Source organism: Pan paniscus, chromosome 13 (assembly GCF_029289425.2).
Source record: "Pan paniscus chromosome 13, NHGRI_mPanPan1-v2.0_pri, whole genome shotgun sequence".
NCBI classification, from domain to species: domain Eukaryota; kingdom Metazoa; phylum Chordata; class Mammalia; order Primates; family Hominidae; genus Pan; species Pan paniscus.
In genome coordinates this window covers 143,219,023-143,243,211 of record NC_073262.2, presented here as the reverse complement: position 1 = coordinate 143,243,211, position 24,189 = coordinate 143,219,023, and the positions used below count along the sequence as shown (strand labels likewise).

Below are 24,189 nucleotides of genomic sequence, written 5' to 3'. Positions count from 1 at the left end.
CCTATGACTCAGATTCTGATTACTGTAGTCTGTACTCATGTCCTTCCCTGAGACTGGTAGAATGCGCCGGCACCCCCAAACACTCAAGATTCTGGAGTGTAAATAATGGAGGATCCCTATTTGCTTTTTCTTAATTTGTCTTCGATGTTTTACCAAATGTATTTCTTTTTCTGTCTGTAAGATAATTTGTGCATCAGCTCAGCCGGAAATATTAAAAGCACTATGTTTCACACACACACACACACACACACACACACACACACACAAAGGAAAACTCGGTATGACAGTGAGGAAGAAGGGTGAAGACCAGCCTTCTGTATCAGTGCAGGGACATCCTTCCTCCAGGCAGCAGGCCTTCAAGCTTCAAGCCTCAGGGCCCAACCCTAAGGCTGGGGGCTCTCCCTGCAGGCAGGACTGGGCCTGGAGGGCCTCCTCATACTTCTGGAGCTGAGACCAGAAGCCCGGGTTCGGTTCTGCTACCGGGCGAGCGCTCTTCACCATCTGCAAACAAGAAGTGTACTGAATAACCCCAAGTCGCGCTAATGGCCAGCAAGGGCCAAGGCGGGCCCAGCTCTAAGAGTGGGCCCCGCCCAACCCGGAAGTGCCTCTCTGCTTCCCTAAGCCCGCCCTCATGAGAGAGACCCGCCCCTCCCGGAAGTGCCTGTCCCAATCCCGAAGCCGGCCCCGCCCGGAAAACTCGTCCCCGGAAGACACGCCCCTCTCGAAACACCGGCCCCCCCCCCCAAAGGCCCGCCCACCTGGAAGGCCTTCGCCAGGCTGAGGCCGCGGTGCCGCATGAGGTACGCGGTGCAGACGGCGGCCGAGCGGCTGCGGCCGTTCTTGCAGTAGACTAGGCAGGCGCCGCCGGCGCGCACCGCGGCCTCCATGGCGGCGCATGTGGGCTCCAGGTGCGCCAGCAGGTCCTCAGCCGGGTCGTCAAACACGGGCACGCGCAGCTCTGCCACGCCGGGCGCGCGCGGGCCGGGCTGCTGGCGGGAGACGTTGACGCACAGCGTGACTCCCGCGCGCGCCAGCTGCTCCTCCGCGCCCGCGGCTCGCGCGCTCCCGAGGAAGAGTGAGGGCGCGACGCGCACGAACGGTGGAGGTACGGGCGAGGCGGCCCCGCGGCGCCCAGCTTCTCCCGGTCCCATGGCGCCCGCCGAAGAGTCTGCTTTTGGGCCCTGCGGATCTATTTTGGGGGCTCAGGCGCCCGCCCAGGAGTCTATTTGAGGGAGCCGGGCGGGCCGCCGGGCGCCCCCGGGTCCTAGAGGCCTCCGAGGTGGACCAGGCTGGGGCTTGGGTCTCCCGCGGGCGCTGGGCCGGGGCAGGGGGCTTGGGTCTCGTTGGGGCCGGGGCATGGCGGGAGGTTTGGGCCTCACCAGGGCGCTGGGGCCTTGGACCGCTCTGCGTCCCATGTTCTCTGTCCCCGGGCGCCGTCCTCCCTGCCCCCGCGGCCTGTGGCACTGGGCTTGCGTCTGTGTCTCTTGCGCGCAGCGCCCTGCTCGCTCTACTGCGGCGTCTGGCGCGGAGGCGTGGCTTGGCCGGGCCTGCCCACTTCGCGTCCGCGTCCGGCTAGGGCCCCGTGGCTACCCGGTGCACGTGGACGGCGGGCTGCGTGGTTCCCGTGTCTTCACCCTTTCCCTAGTGACTGCGTTGTCGGCTTTACGTTTATTCCTTTTTGTGGCCCGCTTTGTAATTGGTGCATTTTTTTCTATGTATTATAACACATGGCTCATAAAATAAAACTAATTTCTATTTTCATCACATCTTCATAGACCACACTATTCCTTTTGCTATTTCTAAGTAATTTATTGGGGTCAGCATTGTAACTTTAAAAAATTTAATATCACTTAATGTCCATGAAATTGCCATTTAAGACCCCTTCAATTTTTCTGACATCTGGTAATTTTCAGGTAATGGATACACTGAAAAGCAACTGTCTCAACAGCCCTGCAGACATTTAGCAATTGAAGGTTCAGTTGCATACAGTCTCTCTCTGGGTTATCGTCATTGCTTTGTCCATCAGCCGTCTAGCATTGGTAACTGTCAGATCTTTATTGCAGCCTGGGGTTCACTCTTGAGCTAAAGACTCAAATATGTCTGCAGCCAGGTCTTCCCTGGTTGCAGCTCCACACATCACCTCCGTGGAGGTCTTATCAGCATCTCTTTCCCACTTCCTCCACCCTAAGGAAGGACTCCAACTTTCCTAGGATGGAGGAGTGAAATTCCCTTTTTTTCCCTGGCGTTCATGGGAGCCATTGATTAGGTTGGGACACTGTCTCCCTCCACTTTCTAGGAGTTGGCTCTGTCTCTGGCCAAAAGTGAAGGCCACACTCCCGTGACTGCTCTGGGAATGAGCTTGGTGTCTAATAACCCATGAAGGAGAGAGCACTTTGGAAGCCTCCTCTGTTCTCTCATGGCCATAAGGGGAAGCCAGCCTTGGGTGAAAGCAGAGGAGATGGGAGAGCCAAGGTCCTTGATGCCACTGTTGGGCCACTGAAATGAATCAAACAAAACCTGAAGTCCCTCCTCCTCCTGGACTGTTTCATGAATCATCATCACCCTTTATGGTTGGAGGATGGTTGAGGTGGGTTTTCTGCTCCAAAGCCTGCTACTTGAACCATCATGCTCCCACCCCATTGAGGTAATGGATTGGGAACCAATTCATCCTAAGTGTCTCTGCATCTCATTGCCACACTTAGTCTGGGCCAGCCTCTGTCTCCTGGACTTGGTGCTAGTCCCCCACAGTGTAACCAGAATGTGCTTGCTAAGAACAGAGGGTTTCTACATGTTGGTTCTGACTCCTTAGCAAGTTGTAATTCACAACTAATGTGGGTTGTGAAATCAATTCTGTGGGTCATGATCAGCATTTTAGTTTTTAGAGAAATAATAGACTACATGAAAATATTAGAGTGCATGCATGTAGTATGCCGAACTTTTAATGAAACATTTTTCTGAGTGGTTTGTACTGGGTCGTGGTGTAAAATGAGATTTTAGAGAGAAGTGAACTCAACAGACAGGCACTGGCGTGTGGAGGCAGAGCCCCTAGAACCCCAGACTCCTGGCCCAGCCTTAGTCCTTAGTCCCCGGAAAGCTAGCCAGTGGGGAGGGCCAGGGCATCAGCTCTTCACACCCCCTGCCCTGTTCTCAGAGGCAGTCTGGGTTGAGAAACGCAAGCCCTGCACCTCCAAGAGCCTCTCCCCTCTTTGCAGGAAGGCCCAGCTGTTTCCCACCATGGTGCCTCTGTACATCCCAGTCCAGTTCCTGAAATGCGCTCTGTAGCCTGGAGAGCTCCTGCGCATCCTGTGAAGCCCCATCAAGAATCCTCTCTCCTGCAGTCCTTCCCCGAGGCCCTCGGTCCAAGACAGCCAATCCCTCTTCTCTGCGGTGACTCTTGCGGCCTCCCTCATCTCGTTCCCTCCGCAGGCCTCGAGTTACCCTTGCGCCTTCCACATTTACTGAATGAACAAAGGCCGGGGCTGGAATCAGGCAGGGCTTGAGCAAGCCGTGGCTCCACGTGCTAGGTGATCAGGGCAAGTTAATTAACACTTGGGCCTCAGTTTCCTCAGGTGTCTCACGGCGCTCCCTGTGCCCCCATCACGGGAGTGTTGGGGGAATTTAGCGCTTTCTCTCCCAGGGGTACTCGGCCCAAGGGCTGACCGGGTAAGCGGGAGGCTGGCACCGAGGCCCGCGGGGTGTCGGCCCCAAGCCCCTGAAGTCACAGAGGGCGGGCACGCCCGGAGGCGGGGCCGGGTGCGTCCTGGCGGGGGGATTGGCGGAGCCGGAGAGTGGCAGCGGGCATGGGGCGGGGCTGTCTCCAGGGAAACGCGACGCTCTCCGTAGGCGCAGGGCTGGCGAGCAGTCGGGACGGGAGCGCGGGCGTCCGCGGTGGCTGCAGTCCCGTCGGTCTCCCTGCTGTCCGGCGCGAGCTCTTCGAGTCTTGGTGCGGTCTCGCGACAGGGGCTCTGGGAGCCGGGGCTAGGGGGATCCCGGAGCTCCGTGGGGCGGCGGGTGCGGGGGGTGGGGGGGCCAGGCTCGCGGTCCCCACCCCAGGGAGGGGCCGAGGGGCTGGGGGCGTGGGGTTAGGTGGGCGCGGCGTCTCCCGAGCCCACCCTCGAGCGCTGGCTTCAGAGGCCCGTGGCTGAGACCCGCTGTTAGCGGCGCCTCCTGGGCGATAGTGGGTGCGGGCCTGGCCTGGCCACGTGGCCGCGACCGCCCTTGCTGTGATTCCCGCCCACGAAGGGACAGGGACACCTGGGGACGCGGGTGAAGTTTACCCATGGTTCCGACAGGTCTCCCTGAGGACTCCCAGGGATGGTGGTCCGGGACCTGTGGGTGGCGGCCCAGGCTCCGGCGCGGTTCAGGGAGGGCCTTGGGTTCTCTGAGGCTCAGGGGCCGCGGGCGGGGCCTCGGGCGCCCTCTGAGTTCCCGGCGGGAGCCCTGGGGGCAAATGTGCGGTCCTGACGTCGCTTGCAGGTTGGAAGACCACAGACATGGAAGGGGCCCATGCCTCCCTTAGCTTAGAGGACGAAGTCTCTGGGGCTGGCAGCCCCCAACGCCCGCTAGAGGGGAAGGGCGGCGAGACCCCTGCTGCCGAGGAGCCGGGGTCCCTGAAGAACTATGCTGTCTTCGCCACAAGGTGCGGGGGACCCTCCAGCAGGGAGGTCCGACCCTGACCCGGGGCCCAGGGTTAGCCGGGATTCTCCTTAAGGCAAGCAGTAAAAATCGCTGAACTGTGTTACTCCCTGAGAAACTAGTTTCTGGAGAAATCTGAAAGCCTCAACACTGTATCAGCAACCACTGAGGAAAACGACAATAGATGGTAATTGGAACCTTCTCAAGTCCCTTCCTGCCTGCACACTCTGCCACCCGTGTCGCCGCCTAGTGGAGGGAGGGAACGTTTCCCTCACCAGATGGGGCTCCCAAGCTGTCTCCATCTTCACAGCTCTGTTGTTCACAGCAAGGGCTGCTTTGAGCCAGGGGCTGCCCTGGAGTCTCACTGCAGCATCTCACAAGGTCCCCCTGTCACCCCATCGTGCTTGTCCCTGTTTGTGGGCCTCCAAAACTCAGTCCCAGCCCTGGCCCAGTGTGATGGGTGTTGGGGACCAGCCTCAACACCACCCCTAGTAGAGTGCCCAAAGTCTAGTGGGGACAAAGGATTGAGAAGAGACAGGTTAAGAATTGAAAGGTGGGGAGCCAGGGGGCCAGTTGCAAAATGGAGGCTGCAAAGGGCTCAGAGCTCTGGTCTCCACACTATTTATTGAGTACACTTAGATCTGAGAAGCAGATGTTCAGGGCGAAACAGTGAAAGGGTGGCAGTGCGTCATAGGTGTAATCTGTAGCAATAGTGGTTTCAGTGAATCTCCTTTGTGCTCGAACAGCATATCTTTTTTTTTTTTTTTCTTTTTTATTGATCATTCTTGGGTGTTTCTCGCAGAGGGGGATTTGGCAGGGTCACAGGACAATAGTGGAGGGAAGGTCAGCAGATAAACAAGTGAACAAAGTTCTCTGGTTTTCCTAGGCAGAGGACCCTGCGGCCTTCCGCAGTGTTTGTGTCCCTGGGTACTTGAGATTAAGGAGTGGTGATGACTCTTAACGAACATGCTGCCTTCAAGCATCTGTTTAACAAAGCACATCTTGCACCGCCCTTAATCCATTCAACCCTGAGTGGATACAGCACATGTTTCAGAGAGCACAGGGTTGGGGGTAAGGTCACAGATCAACAGGATCCCAAGGCAGAAGAATTTTTCTTAGTACAGAACAAAATGAAAAGTCTCCCATGTCTACCTCTTTCTACACAGACACAGCAACCATCCGATTTCTCAATCTTTTCCCCACCTTTCCCCCCTTTCTATTCCACAAAACCGCCATTGTCTTCATGGCCCGTTCTCAATGAGCTGTTGAGTACACCTCCCAGATGGGGTGGTGGCCGGGCAGAGGAGCTCCTCACTTCCCAGTAGGGGCGGCCGGGCAGAAGCGCCCCTCACCTCCCGGACGGGGCGGCTGGCCGGGCGGGGGGCTGACCCCCCCCACCTCCCTCCCGGACGGGGCGGCTGGCCGGGCGGGGGGCTGACCCCCCACCTCCCTCCCGGACAGGGCGGCTGGCCGGGCAGAGGGGCTCCTCACTTCCCAGTAGGGGCGGCCGGGCAGAGGTGCCCCTCACTTCCCCGACGGGGCGGCTGGCCCGGCGGGGGGCTGACCCCCCCACCTCCCTCCCGGAGGGGGCGGCTGGCCGGGCAGAGGGGCTCCTCACTTCCCTGTAGGGGCGGCCGGGCAGAGGCGCCCCTCACCTCCCGGACAGGGCGGCTGGCCGGGCGGGGGGCTGATCCCCCCACCTCCCTCCCGGACGGGGCGGCTGGCCGGGCAGGGGGCTGACCCCCCCACCTCCCTCCCGGACGGGGCGGCTGGCCGGGCGGGGGGCTGACCCCCCACCTCCCTCCCGGACGGGGCGGCTGGCCGGGCGGGGGGCTGACCCCCCCACCTCCCTCCCGGACGGGGCGGCTGGCCGGGCGGGGGGCTGACCCCCCCACCTCCCTCCCGGACGGGGCGGCTGGCCGGGCGGGGGGCTGACCCCCCACCTCCCTCCCGGACGGGGCGGCTGGCCGGGCGGGGGGCTGACCCCCCACCTCCCTCCCGGACGGGGCGGCTGGCCGGGCGGGGGGCTGACCCCCCCACCTCCCTCCCGGACGGGGCGGCTGGCCGGGCGGGGGGCTGACCCCCCCACCTCCCTCCCGGACGGGGCGGCTGGCCAGGCAGAGGGGCTCCTCACTTCCCAGAAGGGGCGGCCGGGCAGAGGCGCCCCTCACCTCCCGGATGGGGCGGCTGGCCAGGCGGGGGGCTAACCCCCCCACCTCCCTCCCGGACGGGGCGGCTGGCTGGGCTGGGGGCTGACCCCCCCACCTCCCTCCCAGACAGAGCGGCTGGCCGGGCAGAGGGGCTCCTCACTTCCCAGTAGGGGCGGCCGGGCAGAGGCGCCCCCCCCACCTCCTGGACAGGGCGGCTGGCCGGGCAGGGAGCTGGATCCCCCCACCTCCCTCCTGGACGGGGCGGCTGGCCAGGCGGGGGGCTGATCCCCCCACCTCCCTCCCGGACGGGGCGGCTGGCCGGGCGGGGGGCTGACCCCCCCACCTCCCTCCCGGATGGGGCGGCTGGCCAGGAGGGGGGCTGACCCCCCCCACCTCCCTCCCGGACGGGGCGGCTGGCCGGGCAGAGGGGCTCCTCACTTCCCAGTAGGGGCGGCCGGGCAGAGGCACCCCTCGCCTCCCGGACGGGGCGGCTGGCCAGGCGGGGGGCTGACCCCCCCACCTCCCTCCCGGACGAGGCGGCTGGCCGGGCAGAGGGGCTCCTCACTTCCCGGTAGGGGCAGCCGGGCAGAGGTGCCCCTCACCTCCCGGACGGGGCGGCTGGCCAGGCGGGGGGCTGACCCCCCCACCTCCCTCCCAGATGAGGAGGGAGGACGCTCCTCACTTCTCAGACGGGGTGGCTGCCGGGCGGAGGGGCTCCTCACTTCTCAGACGGGGCGGTTGCCAGGCAGAGGGTCTCCTCACTTCTCAGACAGGGCAGCCGGGCAGAGACACTCCTCACATCCCGGACGGGGCGGCAGGGCAGAGGTGCTCCCCACATCTCAGACGATGGGCGGCCGGGCAGAGACGCTCCTCACTTCCCAGATGTGATGGCGGCCGGGAAGAGGCGCTCCTCACTTCCTAGATGGGATGGCGGCCGGGCAGAGACGCTCCTCACTTTCCAGACTGGGCAGCCAGGCAGAGGGGCTCCTCACATCCCAGACGATGGGCAGTCAGGCGGAGACGCTCCTCACTTCCCAGACGGGGTGGCTGCCAGGCAGAGGCTGCAATCTCGGCACTTAGGGAGGCCAAGGCAGGCGGCTGGGAGGTGGTTGTAGCGAGCCGAGATCACGCCACTGCACTCCAGCCTGGGCGCCATTGAGCACTGAGTTAACGAGACTCCGTCTGCAATCCCGGCACCTCGGGAGGCCGAGGCTGGCGGATCACTCGCGGTTAGGAGCTGGAGACCAGCCCAGCTGACACATTGAAACCCCGTCTCCACCAAAAAAATTCGAAAACCAGTCAGGCGTGGCGGCGCACGCCTGCAATCGCAGGCACTCGGCAGGCTGAGGCAGGAGAATCGGGCAGGGAGGTTGCAGTGAGCTGAGATGGCAGCAGTACCGTCCAGCTTCGGCTCGGCATCAGAGGGAGACCGTGGAAAGAGGGGAGAGGGGAGAGGGGAGAGGGGAGAGGGGAGACGGGGGAGGGGGGAGGGGAGAGGGGGGAGGGGAGAGGGGAGAGGGGAGAGGGGAGAGGGGAGAGGGGAGAGGGAGCTCTATCTACCACACAGTCCTTCTCTCGACTCCCTGAACAGCATATCTTTTAACTTATCGGAGAGTAACTGGTGGGAGCGGGCTTAGCTAGGAGCCTGCACGTCTGTCCACAGTCCAGTGCTTCAAAGGAGAGTCTTTCTCCTTGAACACAGTGTTTACAGATAAGAGAGCGGATCTCGCTCTGGGCATGGGAACATGATGGCAATTAGGAGGCTTTCCTCCTCAGAGGCCTCTTGTGGCTTTCCACAACTTATTGTCCCATATTTTCATGGCCTGTTTATGCAGGCACCCCACAAGCCCTTTTCCCAACAATGGGCTTTGGGAGGTGGCTGGGTTTAGATGAGGTGGTGAAGATGGAGCCCATGATGGGATGAGTGTACCTATGAGAAACAGAAGAGCCCAGAGGTCCCCCATCCTCTCTCACTACCATGTGGGGAGCCAATGAGAAGGCGGCTCCACAGGCCAGGAAGAGGACCCTCCCTAGGCAGGGACGCTGCTGGCACTTTGGCCAGGGACGACCGCCCTGCACAGCTGAGAACGGAAGGCCCTTTGAGACGCCCCATCCATCTGTGGGGGTCTCAGATGCTCTGTCCGTCTGGGGTGGAACTGAGATGCCCTGTCCATCTTTCATGGTCTGAGGCACCCCATCCACCTGTGTTGGTCTGGGATGCCCTGTCCTTCTGTAGGGGTCTGAGACACCCCATCCATCTGTGGAGGTCTGAGGCACCACGCCTTTTGTGGTCTGAGATGCCATGTCCATCTGTGGTGGTCTAAGACGCCCCATCCGTCTGTGGTGGTCTGAGACGCCCTGTCCATCTGTGGGGGGTCTGACATGCCCTGTCTGTCTGTGGACGCCCTATGAGTTATGGCAAATCCACCCTGGTTTGTGCTCCCCCCTGTTGCAGCATACTCCCCAGCCCTGCATCCATCCATCTGTCCACCTATCCACCTGTCCATCCTAGTATGAGCTGGCTGCCTCTCGAGCTGCCTTCCGACCTTCCATGGGTCCACATGTGTGGGCAGTCTGCTTTCTGTCCAGCTTGGGGCTGGCACTGCTGGCCCTTGAATGAGGACCCTGCTGTGGGCACCCACGTCCTGCAGGCATCTGGAGTGGGACAGAGGGCCATTGATCTCAGGAGATGCCACCAGCAGGCCCGGGCTGGACAGGCCGACTGGTCCTGCCTCTAGGGCCTGGCAGCATCACTCCTATCCGTTGGCAGCCTTACTGTGCATTCCACTTCCTGTGTGGCCTTGGGCAATCACCGCACCCTCTGTGCCTCAGTTTTCTCTCCGAGTGGAGTGGGGATGCAGCGGCACCTGCCCCGGGACTGTGGGGTGAAATGAGATGCTGGGTTGTGCTCGGGGGTTGTGCTCAGCAGTCACTGAAGGCACTGCAGCCACTTCACTCTTCCCTCCTTCTGCTCCTGTCCTTTTAGGGATGTTTCAGCAGCCCCTGAGAAGGAAGAGGAGGAAGCTGAGGGCCCGCTGAGGGCGCAGGACCTGAGGGAGTCCTACCTCCAGCTCGTCCAGGGTGTGCAGGAGTGGCAGGATGGTTGCATGTACCAGGGGGAGTTTGGGTTGAACATGAAGCTTGGATATGGCAAATTCTCTTGGCCCACAGGCGAGGTAACTGCTTCCACACTTTCTCCGCCTCCTCCCCTAGGGCCTCTGGTGGCTGGCCTTTATCCTTCCAAGAGTGATGGGACAGGAACTTTTAGGCCCATCAACAGGAAGGATGCTAGGCTAAAGTTTTTCCTCCTTGAGAAATGTCCAGAGAACAGCATCTTTCCCAACTTCCAAAATCACACCCATGGTTTGCTGGGGTCCCAGGATGAGGTTTGGGAAGCTGTGACTTAAGAAGATAAGTTCTTATTCTGGGCAGACGTTTTAAAATTATGAAATACCATAGCGACTCGTATATTTACCTTGGTGAAATTGCCTGTGTCTAGGCTTAAGCAGAAGGCAGCGAATGTTCTAAAATACAAAATGAGAACAAGTTTTGCACCCCCAGGCTAGGTCCTGAGCCCACATTCAATGCAGCTGAAACTGAAAAGGCCTCTGTTGGCGCTTGCCATGGAAAGTCCAGGGGTAAGGTAGCCTCAGGCCTGGCTGGATCCAGGATTCTAATGATGTAACCAGGTCCTCTCTCTTTCCATCTCCACGAGGGGGTTCTAAGACTGACCTTGTTCCATCTGCCCAGCCCCTGGGGGTGGCATCAAACACCCCTGGGAAAGAGAAAGGCCCCAGCAGGACGCTGGTCTGACTTGGGGATGCATGAAGTGCATCAAGATGGGGCAGGGGTAAGGCATCCTCTGATTGGCCAGGCCTGGCCCAGGCACTGGGGCTGGGTCCCTTGGGGAATCCTCTCTGTAGGGAGAGGGCATCTGTTGTCAGAAGAAAGGGAAGGGACACGAAGCTGTGAAAACTGCCATGCCCTTCACGTCAGGGTCAGGTCTGGGTGGACTGTGAGCATGGATGGCTGTGCGGGCACTCCAGGCCCACCCTGTTTCTGAGAAAAAGGTGGTGCTTGGCACTCAGCATGAGGTCTCCTGGCTGGAAGCCCTTGTCATGAATGTCACATTCTTTTTTTTTTTTGAGATGGAATTTCACTCTTGTTGCCCAGGCTGGAGTGCAATGGCACGATCTCGGCTCACTGCAACCTCTGCCTCCAGGGTTCTAGTGATTCTCCTGCCTCAGCCTCCTGAGTAGCTGGGATTACAGGCATGCACCACCACGCCCAGCTAATTTTTGTATTTTTAGTAGAGACGGGGTTTCACCATGTTGGTCAGGCTGGTCTTGAACTCCTGACCTTAGATGATCCGCCTGCCTCGGCCTCCCAAAGTGCTGGAATTACAGATGTGAGCCACCACACCCGGCCAAATGTCACATTCTTTTTCCCTCTGGGGGCCTTGGTAGAGGGGCAGGCTCTGATATACTCACTCCTGTTGTTTGTGGAGCTCACGTGTCCAACCAGTGCTGAAGAGTTATAAATCAGAGTCCTCCCCTGTGCCTACTGGGGCCCACAGCCAGCCTTCCAGGGCCAGCCTGTCACCTGTGAACCTGGCAGGGAGCTCAGCAGCATGGGGCTCCTGAGTGGGGACAGGACCCTCCAAACCTAAGGTCAAGGTCACCAGGGAGAAGGCAAGTCCGTGCTCTCCTGACTCAGGATGTCTAGGTAGTTTGAAGCCTCCCCACAGTCCCCCACCTGAGGAGAAGACACAGAGGGAGCCTGGCTATCAGGCCGACTGCCTGGTAACCCCTCTGGGTGCTTCAGGTGCCGACTCTAATAGTCGCATGCCAGGCATCCCTGAGTTCTGCCACAGCCCTGGGTGGTCCCCATTCATTGCCAACCAGGCATGGTGGCTCGGCCTCAAGGGCATTCCGTCAGGTTCTGGAAGAGCCGCAATTTCTCACCAACTTCTCCATCTCACAGTCATACCATGGGCAGTTTTACCGGGACCACTGCCATGGCCTGGGTACCTACATGTGGCCAGATGGCTCCAGTTTCACGGGCACATTTTACCTCAGCCACCGAGAAGGCTACGGCACCATGTACATGAAGACACGGCTTTTCCAGGTGAGGGGGCTGCCATGTGTTCAGCTGGGGTCGAAGTGGCTGTGTGTGTCTAAGCCACTGGACAAAAAGATATTTAGGTCCTGGGGAAGTTTATTTGTTTAGCTACAAGTAGCTTTTTTACTTTTAATGATTAAAATGGTACCAATAACAAGGATATAGACTGAAAATAAAAGCCTTCTTGCATTTTATTCCCCAGAGGGATACTAGCAAATTGTTATATATCCTTTAGATTTAAGAAACGCACGTGTTTATTTTTAAATATGTAAACTGGATCACTGTACACATAATGTTTGAAATGTGCCTTTTTAAATGGAGAACATGCCTAGTCTTTCAAATACAGATGCCTTTCTCCCTTTTATTACGGTATAATTTACAGTAAAATTCACCCATTTTAATATATAGTTCTGAAATTTTTGACAATTACAGGGTTGTGTAACTACTACTGTAGTCAGGATATACAAACAGTTCCATCACCCTCAAAATATTGCCATGGCCTTTGTAATAAATGTCTCCCTTCAACGAACTGTGGCTGATCTATTTTGGCCTAGAATTTTGCCCTTGTGAGAATGCCGTATTAATGGTGTCAACAGAAAAAAAACAAACTCTGCAAAATATTTTAAAGAGGTTTATTCTGAGCCAATATGAGTGGCTGTTACTGAAACACCAGGGGTTCGCTCTAGATCTTTCCGCTTCCTGCACAGAAAGCCCATCGCTGAGACAATGAGTATTGCCAAGGAAGAAGGCTGTAATTTGGAGGTGCAGCTGAAGAGATGGGAGCTTAATCTCAAATCCATCCCCCTGACTAAAACTAGGGGTTTATATATCAAGGAAGAAATGTAATAACGTGTGAGAAAGCAGGAACTTGGGAGGGGTGAGGAAGCAGTCGTGGTGAACAAAGGGCCTGGAGTCACATTGAATGCCATGGTCTGGTGAGTTTCAGTTCTTTGATACTTTCTGAGAGGAGTTTCAGCTCTTTGATACTTTTTGAGAGGCCTGAAGGTCTTTCCTGAGGAAGAAACTCAGATAAAACAAATTTAAGTTTCAAGCTTTAAGACCAGAAGGGTCAATTTCTATGTTTATCTGGAAACAACTCTCTGTAGGATTACTGGGCTGGTTTCAGTCCCCCCTTTTTGTTTATCAGTTCCTCAACCATGGGGAATCAGGTTGTGGGTCTTTCTGGCTGCTCCATGCTGAGGAGGGGCATTGTGGGCAGCTCCATACCATGGGTGACCATGTGGTCACTTAGGAATCAAAGGTTAATCTAAATAGAGTTTTCTTCTAAAAGACAATCTCTTTCCATTCCCCCACTTGCATCAAAGACAAATAACAGTAGGACAACCTACTTGCAAAATAAGCTTCAGTTTCCTGGTGCCCTGATCACCCACACAAAGCACAGCAAGAACTGTGGTTCGCATAGGCTGTCCTAAACTGGCTTCGCTGGAACCTCTCGCAAGGCCATTTCAGTTAAAGCCTTGGGAAAATAACCAGTTCCCCCAGCTGTGTCCCATTATAAAATAAAACAGATTCTTATTAAACATATGCAAACAAACACGTTGCCATGAATTAAGAATATTCACAAATAGTTTAAAAATTCTGGAGAAATTAGGCAGAGAGAAATATGACTCAAATTTTGTTTACAAATGTATACTCTACTCAGTACACTTAAAGTATATTTCAAGGTTATGAATAGCTCAAAAGAAAAAAATTATCCTGACTCTGAAGACAAAAGAAGAATCAGCAATATTTCAAAAAAAAAAAAACATAAAAAGCATTCCAGTGTTCTGTTAGCTGAGTCCATGCAGTCAGCTCCTGCCCTGTGTCATATTGGGTGAGCAATGTTTATGAACACATCGGCCTTCCAATTAGTGCAGTGGAAGTTTTCTCTCTCATCCAGTGGCACAATCGCCAAAGTTATCAGACACCTGAATTCAATAGTCCTTTTCAGGAACTCCCCCAAAGAAAGCAAGCCCTGGACGGTAGCTGATTACAAGTCACTTTTTTTGAGAAAGATCAAAGCAAAACAATTGTGGATGACAAAAGTCTTAAGGCAGCCATAGTCAAAAGATAGAGATGACAAGGAAATTTGGTTATTTCTGTGTCATACAACAATTTAACATAATAATCATTAACTATTGTTGACAACATATATTTAAACATATTAGAATTTCAAGAATGTCATAAATCCTGGAACACATATTAATAACATGTATATAAATATAACCCAAAGAAAGTTAAATACCACCTCACAATTTACAATGCTTCTGGTATAATTCTAATATAACAAATAAGCCTAATATGTCTTTCTTGGACTTCAGGAAGCCTAATATCCAAAAAAAGTTAATTTAAGATCAAAAATTTACCTTCATCAAGAGTAAGACCTTTTTTTTTCAAATTTATTATTATTATACTTTAAGTTTCAGGGTACATGTGCACAATGTGCAGGTTAGTTACATATGTATACATGTGCCATGCTGGTATGCTGCACCCACTAACTCGTCATCTAGCATTAGGTATATCTCCCAATGCTATCCCTCCCCCCTCCCCCCACCCCACAGCAGTCCCCAGAGTGTGATGTTCCCCTTCCTGTGTCCATGTGTTCTCGTTGTTCAATTCCCGCCTATGAGTGAGAATACGTGGTGTTTGGTTTTTTGTTCTTGCGATAGTTTACTGAGAATGATGATTTCCAATTTCATCCATGTCCCTACAAAGGATGTGAACTCATTTTTTATGGCTGCATAGTATTCCATGGTGTATATATGCCACATTTTCTTAATCCAGTCTATCATTGTTGGACATTTGGGTTGGTTCCAAGTCTTTGCTATTGTGAATAATGCCACAATAAACATACGTGTGCATGTGTCTTTATAGCAGCATGATTTATAGTCCTTTGGGTATATACCCAGTAATGGGATGGCTGGGTCAAATGGTATTTCTAGTTCTAGATCCCTGAGGAATCACCACACTGACTTCCACAGTGGTTGAACTAGGTTACAGTCCCACCAACAGTGTAAAAGTGTTCCTGTTTCTCCACATCCTCTCCAGCACCTGTTGTTTCCTGACTTTTTAATGATTGCCATTCTAACTGGTGTGAGATGGTATCTCATTGTGGTTTTGATTTGCATTTCTCTGATAGCCAGTGATGGTGAGCATTTTTTCATGTGTTTTTTGGCTGCATAAATGTCTTCTTTTGAGAAGTGTCTGTTCATGTCCTTCACCCACTTTTTGATGGGGTTGTTTGTTTTTTTCTTGTAAATTTGTTTTGAGTTCATTGTAGATTCTGGATATTAGCCCTTTGTCAGATGAGTAGGTTGTGAAAATTTTCTCCCATTTTGTAGGTTGCCTGTTTACTCTGATGGTAGTTTCTTTTGCTGTGCAGAAGCTCTTTAGTTTAATTAGATCCCATTTGTCAATTTTGGCTTTTGTTGCCATTGCTTTTGGTGTTTTAGACATGAAGTCGTTGCCCATGCCTATGTCCTGAATGGTAATGCCTAGATTTTCTTCTAGGGTTTTTATGGTTTTAGGTCTAACGTTTAAGTCTTTAATCCATCTTGAATTGATTTTTGTATAAGGTGTAAGGAAGGGCTCCAGTTTCAGCTTTCTACATATGGCTAGCCAGTTTTCCCAGCACCATTTATTAAATAGGGAATCCTTTCCCCATTGCTTGTTTTTCTCAGGTTTGTCAAAGATCAGATAGTTGTAGATACGCGGCGTTATTTCTGAGGGCTCTGTTCTGTTCCATTGATCTATATCTCTGTTTTGGTACCAGTACCATGCTGTTTTGGTTACTGTAGCCTTGTAGTATAGTTTGAAGTCAGGTAGTGTGATGCCTCCAGCTTTGTTCTTTTGGCTTAGGATTGACTTGGCAATGCGGGCTCTTTTTTGATTCCATATGAACTTTAAAGTAGTTTTTTCCAATTTTGTGAAGAAAGTCATTGGTAGCTTGATGGGGATGGCATTGAATCTATAAATTACCTTGGGCAGTATGGCCATTTTCATGATATTGATTCTTCCTCCCAATGAGCATGGAATGTTCTTCCATTTGTTTGTATCCTCTTTTATTTCCTTGAGCAGTGGTTTGTAGTTCTCCTTGAAGAGGTCCTTCACATCCCTTGTAAGTTGGATTCCTAGGTATTTGATTCTCTTTGAAGCAATTGTGAATGGGAGTTCACTCATGATTTGGCTCTCTGTTTGTCTGTTGTTGGTGTATAAGAATGCTTTGATTTTTGTACATTGATTTTGTATCCTGAGACTTTGCTGAAGTTGCTTATCAGCTTAAGGAGATTTTGGGCTGAGACAATGGGGTTTTCTAGACATACAATCATGTCGTCTGCAAACAGGGACAATTTGACTTCCTCTTTTCCTAATTGAATACCCTTTATTTCCTTCTCCTGCCTAATTGCCCTGGCCAGAACTTCCAACACTATGTTGAATAGGAGTGGTGAGAGAGGGCATCCCTGTCTTGTGCCCGTTTTCAAAGGGAATGCTTCCAGTTTTTGCCCATTCAGTATGATACTGGCTGTGGGTTTGTCATAGATAGCTCTTATTATTTTGAGATACGTCCCATCAATACCTAATTTATTGAGAGTTTTTAGCGTGAAGGGTTGTTGAATTTTGTCAAAGGTCTTTTCTGCATCTAGTGAGATAATCATGTGGTTTTTGTCTTTGGTTCTGTTTATACACTGGATTACATTTACTGATTTGCGTATATTGAACCAGCCTTGCATCCCAGGGATGAAGCCCACTTGATCATGGTGGATAAGCTTTTTGATGTGCTGCTGGATTCGGTTTGGCAGTATTTTATTGAGGATTTTTGCATCAATGTTCATCAAGGATATTGGTCTAAAATTCTCTTTTTTGGTTGTGTCTCTGCCCGGCTTTGGTATCAGGATGATGCTGGCCTCATAAAATGAGTTAGGGAGGATTCCCTCTTTTTTTATTGATTCGAATAGCTTCAGAAGGAATGGTACCAGTTCCTCCTTGTACCTCTGGTAGAATTCGGCTGTGAATCCATCTGGTCCTGGACTCTTTTTGGTTGGTAAACTATTGATTATTGCCACAATTTCAGCTCCTGTTATTGGTCTATTCAGAGATTCAACTTCTTCCTGGTTTAGTCTTGGGAGAGTGTATGTGTTGAGGAATTTATCCATTTCTTCTAGATTTTCTAGTTTATTTGCGTAGAGGTGTTTGTAGTATTCTCTGATGGTGTTTGTATTTCTGTGGGATTGGTGGTGATATCCCCTTTATCATTTTTTATTGCATCTATTTGATTCTTCTCTCTTTTTTTCTTTATTAGTCTTGCTAGCAGTCTATCAATTTTGTTGATCCTTTCAAAAAACCAGCTCCTGGATTCATTAATTTTTTGAAGGGTTTTTTGTGTCTCTATTTCCTTCAGTTCTGCTCTGATTTTAGTTATTTCTTGCCTTCTGCTAGCTTTTGAATGTGTTTGCTCTTGCTTTTCTAGTTCTTTTAATTGTGATGTTAGGGTGTCAATTTTGGATCTTTCCTGCTTTCTCTTGTGGGCATTTAGTGCTATAAATTTCCCTCTATACACTGCTTTGAATGCGTCCCAGAGATTCTGGTATGTTGTGTCTTTGTTCTCGTTGGTTTCAAAGAACATCTTTATTTCTGCCTTCATTTCGTTATGTACCCAGTAGTCATTCAGGAGCAGGTTGTTCAGTTTCCATGTAGTTGAGCGGTTTTGAGTGAGATTCTTAATCCTGAGTTCTAGTTTGATTGCACTGTGGTCTGAGAGGATAGTTTGTTATAATTTCTGTTCTTTTACATTTGCTGAGGAGAGCTTTACTTCCAAGTATGTGGTCAATTTTGGAATAGGTGTGGTGTGGTGCTGAAAAAAATGTATATTCTGTTGATTTGGGGTGGAGAGTTCTGTAGGTGTCTATTAGGTCCGCTTGGTGCAGAGCTGAGTTCAATTCCTGGGTATCCTTGTTGACTTTCTGTCTCATTGATCTGTCTAATGTTGACAATGGGGTGTTAAAGTCTCCCATTATTAATGTGTGGGAGTCTAAGTCTCTTTGTAGGTCACTCAGGACTTGCTTTATGAATCTGGGCGCTCCTGTATTGGGTGCATATATATTTAGGATAGTTAGCTCTTCTTGTTGAATTGATCCCTTTACCATTATGTAATGGCCTTCTTTGTCTCTTTTGATCTTTGTTGGTTTAAAGTCTGTTTTATCAGAGACTAGGATTGCAACCCCTGCCTTTTTTTGTTTTCCATTTGCTTGGTAGATCTTCCTCCATCCTTTTATTTTGAGCCTATGTGTGTCTCTGCACGTGAGATGGGTTTCCTGAATACAGCACACTGATGGGTCTTGACTCTTTATCCAGTTTGCCAGTCTGTGTCTTTTAATTGGAGCATTTAGTCCATTTACATTTAAAGTTAATATTGTTATGTGTGAATTTGATCCTGTCATTATGATGTTAGCTGGTTATTTTGCTCGTTAGTTCATGCAGTTTCTTCCTAGTCTCAATGGTCTTTACATTTTGGCATGATTTTGCAGCGGCTGGTATCGGTTGTTCCTTTCCATGTTTAGCGCTTCCTTCAGGAGCTCTTTCAGGGCAGGCCTGGTGGTGACAAAATCTCTCAGCATTTGCTTGTCTGTAAAGTATTTTATTTCTCCTTCACTTATGAAGCTTAGTTTGGCTGGATATGAAATTCTGGGTTGAAAATTCTTTTCTTTAAGAATGTTGAATATTGGCCCCCACTCTCTTCTGGCTTGTAGGGTTTCTGCCGAGAGATCCACTGTTAGTCTGATGGGCTTCCCTTTGAGGGTAACCCGACCTTTCTCTCTGGCTGCCCTTAACATTTTTTCCTTCATTTCAACTTTGGTGAATCTGACAATTATGTGTCTTGGAGTTGCTCTTCTCGAGGAGTATCTTTGTGGCGTTCTCTGTATTTCCTGAATCTGAATGTTTGCCTGCCTTGCTAGATTGGGGAAGTTCTCCTGGATAATATCCTGCAGAGTGTTTTCCAATTTGGTTCCATTCTCCCTGTCACTTTCAGGTATACCAATCAGACGTAGATTTGGTCTTTTCACATAGTCCCATATTTCTTGGAGGCTTTGCTCATTTCTTTTTATTCTTTTTTCTCTAAACTTCCCTTCTCGCTTCATTTCATTCACTTCATCTTCCATTGCTGATACCCTTTCTTCCAGTTGATCGCATCGGATCCTGAGGCTTCTGCATTCTTCACGTAGTTCTCGAGCCTTGGTTTTCAGCTCCATCAGCTCCTTTAAGCACTTCTCTGTATTGGTTATTCTAGTTATACATTCTTCTAAAGTTTTTTCAAAGTTTTCAACTTCTTTGCCTTTGGTTTGAATTTCCTCCCGTAGCTTGGAGTAATTTCATCGTCTGAAGCCTTCTTCTCTCAGCTCGTCAAAGTCATTCTCCGTCCAGCTTTGTTCCGTTGCTGGTGAGGAACTGCGTTCCTTTGAAGGAGGAGAGGCGCTCTGCTTTTTAGAGTTTCCAGTTTTTCTGCTCTGCTTTTTCCCCATCTTTGTGGTTTTATCTACTTTCGGTCTTTGATGATGGTGATGTACAGATGGGTTTTTGGTGTGGATGTCCTTTCTGTTTGTTAGTTTTCCTTCTAACAGACAGGACCCTCAGCTGCAGGTCTGTTGGAGTACCCGGCCCTGTGAGGTGTCAGTCTGTCCCTGCTGGGGGGTGCCTCCCAGTTAGGCTGCTCGGAGGGTCAGAGGTCAGGGACCCACTTGAGGAGGCAGTCTGCCCATTCTCAGATCTCCAGCTGTGTGCTGGGAGAACCACTGCTCTCTTCAAAGCTGTCAGACAGGGACATTTAAGTCTGCAGAGGTTACTGCTGTCTTTTTGTTTGTCTGTGCCCTGCCCCCAGAGGTGGAGCCTACAGAGGCAGGCAGGCCTCCTTGAGTTGTGGTGGGCTCCACCCAGTTTGAGCTTCCCGGCTGCTTTGTTTACCTAAGCAAGCCTGGGCAATGGCGGGCGCCCCTCCCCCAGCCTCGCTGCCACCTTGCAGTTTGATCTCAGACTGCTGTGCTAGCAATCAGCGAGACTTTGTGGGCGTAGGACCCTCCGAGCCAGGTGTGGGATATAATCTCCTGGTGCGGCGTTTTTTAAGCCCGTCAGAAAAGCGCAGTATTCGGGTGGGAGTGACCCGATTTTCCAGGTGCCGTCTGTCACCCCTTTCTTTGACTAGGAAAGGGAACTCCCTGACCCCTTGCGCTTCCTGAGTGAGGCAATGCCTCGCCCGGCTTCGGCTTGCGCACGGTGCGTGCACCCACTGACCTGCGCCCACTGTCTGGCACTCCCTAGTGAGATGAACCCGGTACATCAGGTGGAAATGCAGAAATCACCCGTCTTCTGCATCGCTCATGCTGGGAGCTGTAGACCAGAGCTGTTCCTATTTGGCCATCTTGGCTCCTCCCCCCCAAGAGTAAGACCTTTAACTTTGAGCAATGTTAATTAGCCAAACTTCTCCAATGTTCTATCAGGTTTTAAAGAATATTTTACTATCTAAACTTTTTCAACTTTCTATTTTCTCTGCATATGCATGAAGATAGACACACAGAGAAACAGGAAAAAATTACATATGCTTTACACAAGACCATCTGTGACATGCTTGGACTTTCTGATTTGTCCTAAATTTTCTTTCTTTTTTAAGTAACCAATCATTTTAGGACAAAAATTTACCGTACAAGATTTCTTTCTCATGAAAAATTATTATTTTTTCTTTATAACCTTCCTTAACAAATATATATCTTCATATTCATAACTTTCTTCACATCTCTTTCCCCTACTTACTGGTTCCTTTCTACTTTGTTTCATGAATAACCTTTTAACTCTATAATTTGAACTAACCTTTAGATAACGTCTGAGTTGGACAAAATTATTCTTTTTCTCACAGCACATCTTCTTTGGTATATTTTATATACAGAATTATAATTAACTATAACTTTTATTCTTAGTAACCTTACATTTTAGTGAAACCCTAGGAAGCAAGAAATCCCAAACTATCAGATGTTAGCATTTTATAGATGAGAACAGTTCCACAATTTTTAGAAACATATTTCCCCATATCATAACCTTTTCTTCATTGGAAATGACTTAGGTATCTAATGAACGTTAAAAATAATTATAAGGTTTCAAATTACACAAAAAGTTCCCCTATAGCACTTATATAATGTATATAAATACATTTTATTTTTAGCAGTTTATCTAGATTATTTATGTATCATTTATTTCCTTGTTAACCATTTTATAACCTGTGAATATTGGGTATTCATCTAAATAAGAACCTTAAAGTTAACTACATGGGTATTTTCACCAATAACTCAGAAGATTCAGCTGCTTTCATTAAAGTAACAACATTAAATTAGTCGTACTTATCAAAAAATTCAGAGAAAGATAATTTTGTTTTGGCTGGGTATATAGTTTTATAACCTTCTGTGCCAAACCCTGATATCTCAAAATATCTAGCAAAGACAAATATAAAACCCAGATAAACATATATGCTGGCAGTTCTGAAGACATTTCTATTTTTATTTTATCTATTTTTTTTTTTTTTTTTTTTTTTTTTTTGGGAAAGAGTCTCGCTGTATCACCCGGGCTGGAGTGCAGTGGTATGGTCTCGGCTCACTGCAAGCTCCGCTTCCCAGGTTCATGCCATTCTCCTGCCTCAGCCTCCCGAGTAGCTGGGACTACAGGTGCTTGCCGCCACACCCGGCTAATTTTTTTTTTGCATTTTTAGTAGAGACGGGGTTTCACCGTGTTAGCCAGGATGGTCTCCATCTCCTAACCTCGTGATCTGCCCGCCTTGGCCTCCCAAATTGCTGGGATTACAGGCATGAGCCACTGCGCCCAGCCTATTTTACCTATAATTTCAAAGCCAGTTTGTTTAGTGAAGATTTACTTAAATCTCGTGAAAACTGCTTGGACTTATTTAATACTAATTATTACTTAACTAATTATTAATTATATTTTTATTAAGTAATTATAAGTAATTACTTATTACTTAATGAAAATTAAGTAAATAATTTACTTAAGTAATTAAATAATTTACTTAATTTCAATTCATAAATTTACCTTAATTTATGAGTTGAAAATTGCTTGGACTTATTTACTTAATTTATAAGTGCTCTTTTATTTATAAACCAACTTAGTAGACTCAACCTATAACATAATAAATTTATACATATATATATATATAAACATATCTAGACATGTATACACATACACACACACAAAGATTCAATAGCTCTTACCTTGGAACTCCGTGAGATAGCAATACAAACTCACCAGTCTACGAATTTGTTTACATGTCTGAACTCTCTTAGCCTCAATAGGTAATCCAGTGAAGGCTGTGGACCAAAATTTTAGGTAAAGCAGTTTCCATGGCAGTTTGATTTTTTTTTTTTTTGAGACGGAGTCTCGGTCTGTTGCCCAGGCTGGCGTGCAGTGGCGCAGTATCAGCTCACTGCAACCTCCACCTCCCAGGTTCAAGTGATTCTCTGCCTCGGCCTCCAGAGTAGCTGGGATTACAGGCGCCTGCCACCACACCCGGCTAATTTTTGTATTTTTAGTAGAGATGGGGTTTTGCCATCTTGGCCAGGCTAGTCTTGAACTCTGACCTTGTAATCCACCTGCCCTGACTTCCCAAAGTTCTGAGATTACAGGCATGAGCCACTATGCCTGGCCCTTTTTTTTTTTTTTTTCTGTGATGGAGTCTTGCTGTCACCCAGGCTAGAGTGCAGTGGTACAATCTTGGCTCACTGCAGCCTCTGCCCCCTGGGTTCCACCAATTCTCCTGCTTCAGCCTCCTGAGTAGCTGGGATTACAGGCGAACGCCACTACGCCCAGCTAATTTTTGTATTTTTAGTAGTTGGGGTTTCACCATGTTGGCCAGGCTGGTCTCAAACTCCTGACCTCAGGTGATCTGCCCACCTTCGCCTCTCAAGGTGCTGGGATTACAGGCATGAGCCACTGTGCCTGGCCCGCAGTTTGATTTTTAAAGGCCAAACCTCCCCAGACCCCAAAGAGCACTTGGGCCAAACAGCACCCCAGAAGAACATCACCTGAAACAGACTAATCTGGCCCAACCCTGCTTAAAACAGCAACATAGGCCCGGCGTGGTGGCTCACGCCTGTAATCCCAGTGCTTTGGGAGGCCGAGGCAGGCCGATCACGAGGTCAGGAGATCAAGATCATCCTGGCTAACATGGTGAAACCCCGTCTCTACTAAAAATACAAAAAATTAGCCAGGTGTGATGGCACAGACCTGTAGTCCCAGCTACTCTGGAGGCTGAGGCAGGAGAATGGCGTGAACCTGGGAGGCGGAGCTTGCAGTAAGTTGAGATGGCGCCATTGCACTCCAGCCTGGGTGAGAGTGAGACTCTGTCTCAAAAAAAAAAAAAAAAGCAACAACATAAAAGCCACATGGGACTCAATCTTGCTTTCCCATTGAACAGCAAACTCTGAATTCCAAAGAAAATTGGGGCCAAAAAGTATTACAAAAGAATATCAGTTTACTGAAGCTTAATTTCCCACGACACACACACAAACAATCACCAAAACACAATCCAACTGCTGCAGCAAGAAAGAAGCCCCAAGAGTGTCCCAACTGAAACAGTTGGAGTGCTTCCTCCCTTCATGGATTGGGCTTGGTCACCCTGCAAACAACAATTCCTTTGGAATTTCCCAAATTAAGAAGAGCCGATCCTACTGTCTGGCACTCACAAAAGATACTCACTTTCCCAGGCACACACACAACACACAGTTACAAACAAGCCCTCAGGAGTGTCCATACTGAAACAGTTGGGGTGCTTTCCTCTCTTAGTCAGTTGGGCTTGTTGAACCTGCAAATGGAATTTCCTTTAAAAATTTCCCAAATTGAGAGGAGCAGATCCTGCTGTTTGGGCCCACAAAGGACACTCACCTATCTTGATGCAGATGTCAAATTTCAAAGACAGTGCTTCTGAGGCAATCAGGAACGCTTCTGGGGCTGGCAGAGAGAGACGGAGACTCTCACCTCCAGCCAAAATTGGGCTGGCAGCTGTTTAGGAGGGCTTCTGAGACTTCAGGCCTTCAGCAATGCTGATCCACGAGCAATGCGTTCCTTGTCAGGGAACCAGAATCTGTTATTGAAACATCACGGGTTCAGTCTAGGTCCTGCTGCTCACCCTTCAGAAAGCCAGTCACTGAGACCAGGAGTATTGCAAAAGAAGAAGGCTTTAATCAGGTGCTGCAGCGGAGGAGACTGGGGCTCAGTCTCAAATCCATTTCCATGACTG

General features: G+C 50.5%; 1 protein-coding gene across 19 annotated transcripts in view; it reads left to right on the top strand.

Annotated features, from left to right (window-relative positions):
- The first annotated feature begins 500 nt into the window (after nucleotides 1-500).
- Nucleotides 501-24,189, top strand: part of ANKMY1 (ankyrin repeat and MYND domain containing 1) — a 98,577-nt gene continuing 74,888 nt past the window's right edge. For 5 of the 19 annotated variants that reach the window (XM_055109277.2, XM_034955520.3, XM_055109279.2 and 2 more), the window contains exons 1-4: nucleotides 502-1,105; nucleotides 4,477-4,639; nucleotides 9,772-9,961; nucleotides 11,769-11,912. In XM_055109277.2, coding sequence (XP_054965252.1) covers nucleotides 886-1,105; nucleotides 4,477-4,639; nucleotides 9,772-9,961; nucleotides 11,769-11,912 — 717 coding nt within the window. In that variant the 5' untranslated portion in view covers nucleotides 502-885. Of the gene's footprint in view, nucleotides 1,106-3,556; nucleotides 3,944-4,476; nucleotides 4,640-9,771; nucleotides 9,962-11,768; nucleotides 11,913-24,189 lie in introns of those variants that run through there. The other 14 variants (XM_055109290.2, XM_055109285.2, XM_055109282.2 and 11 more) reach the window with 7 other exon arrangements.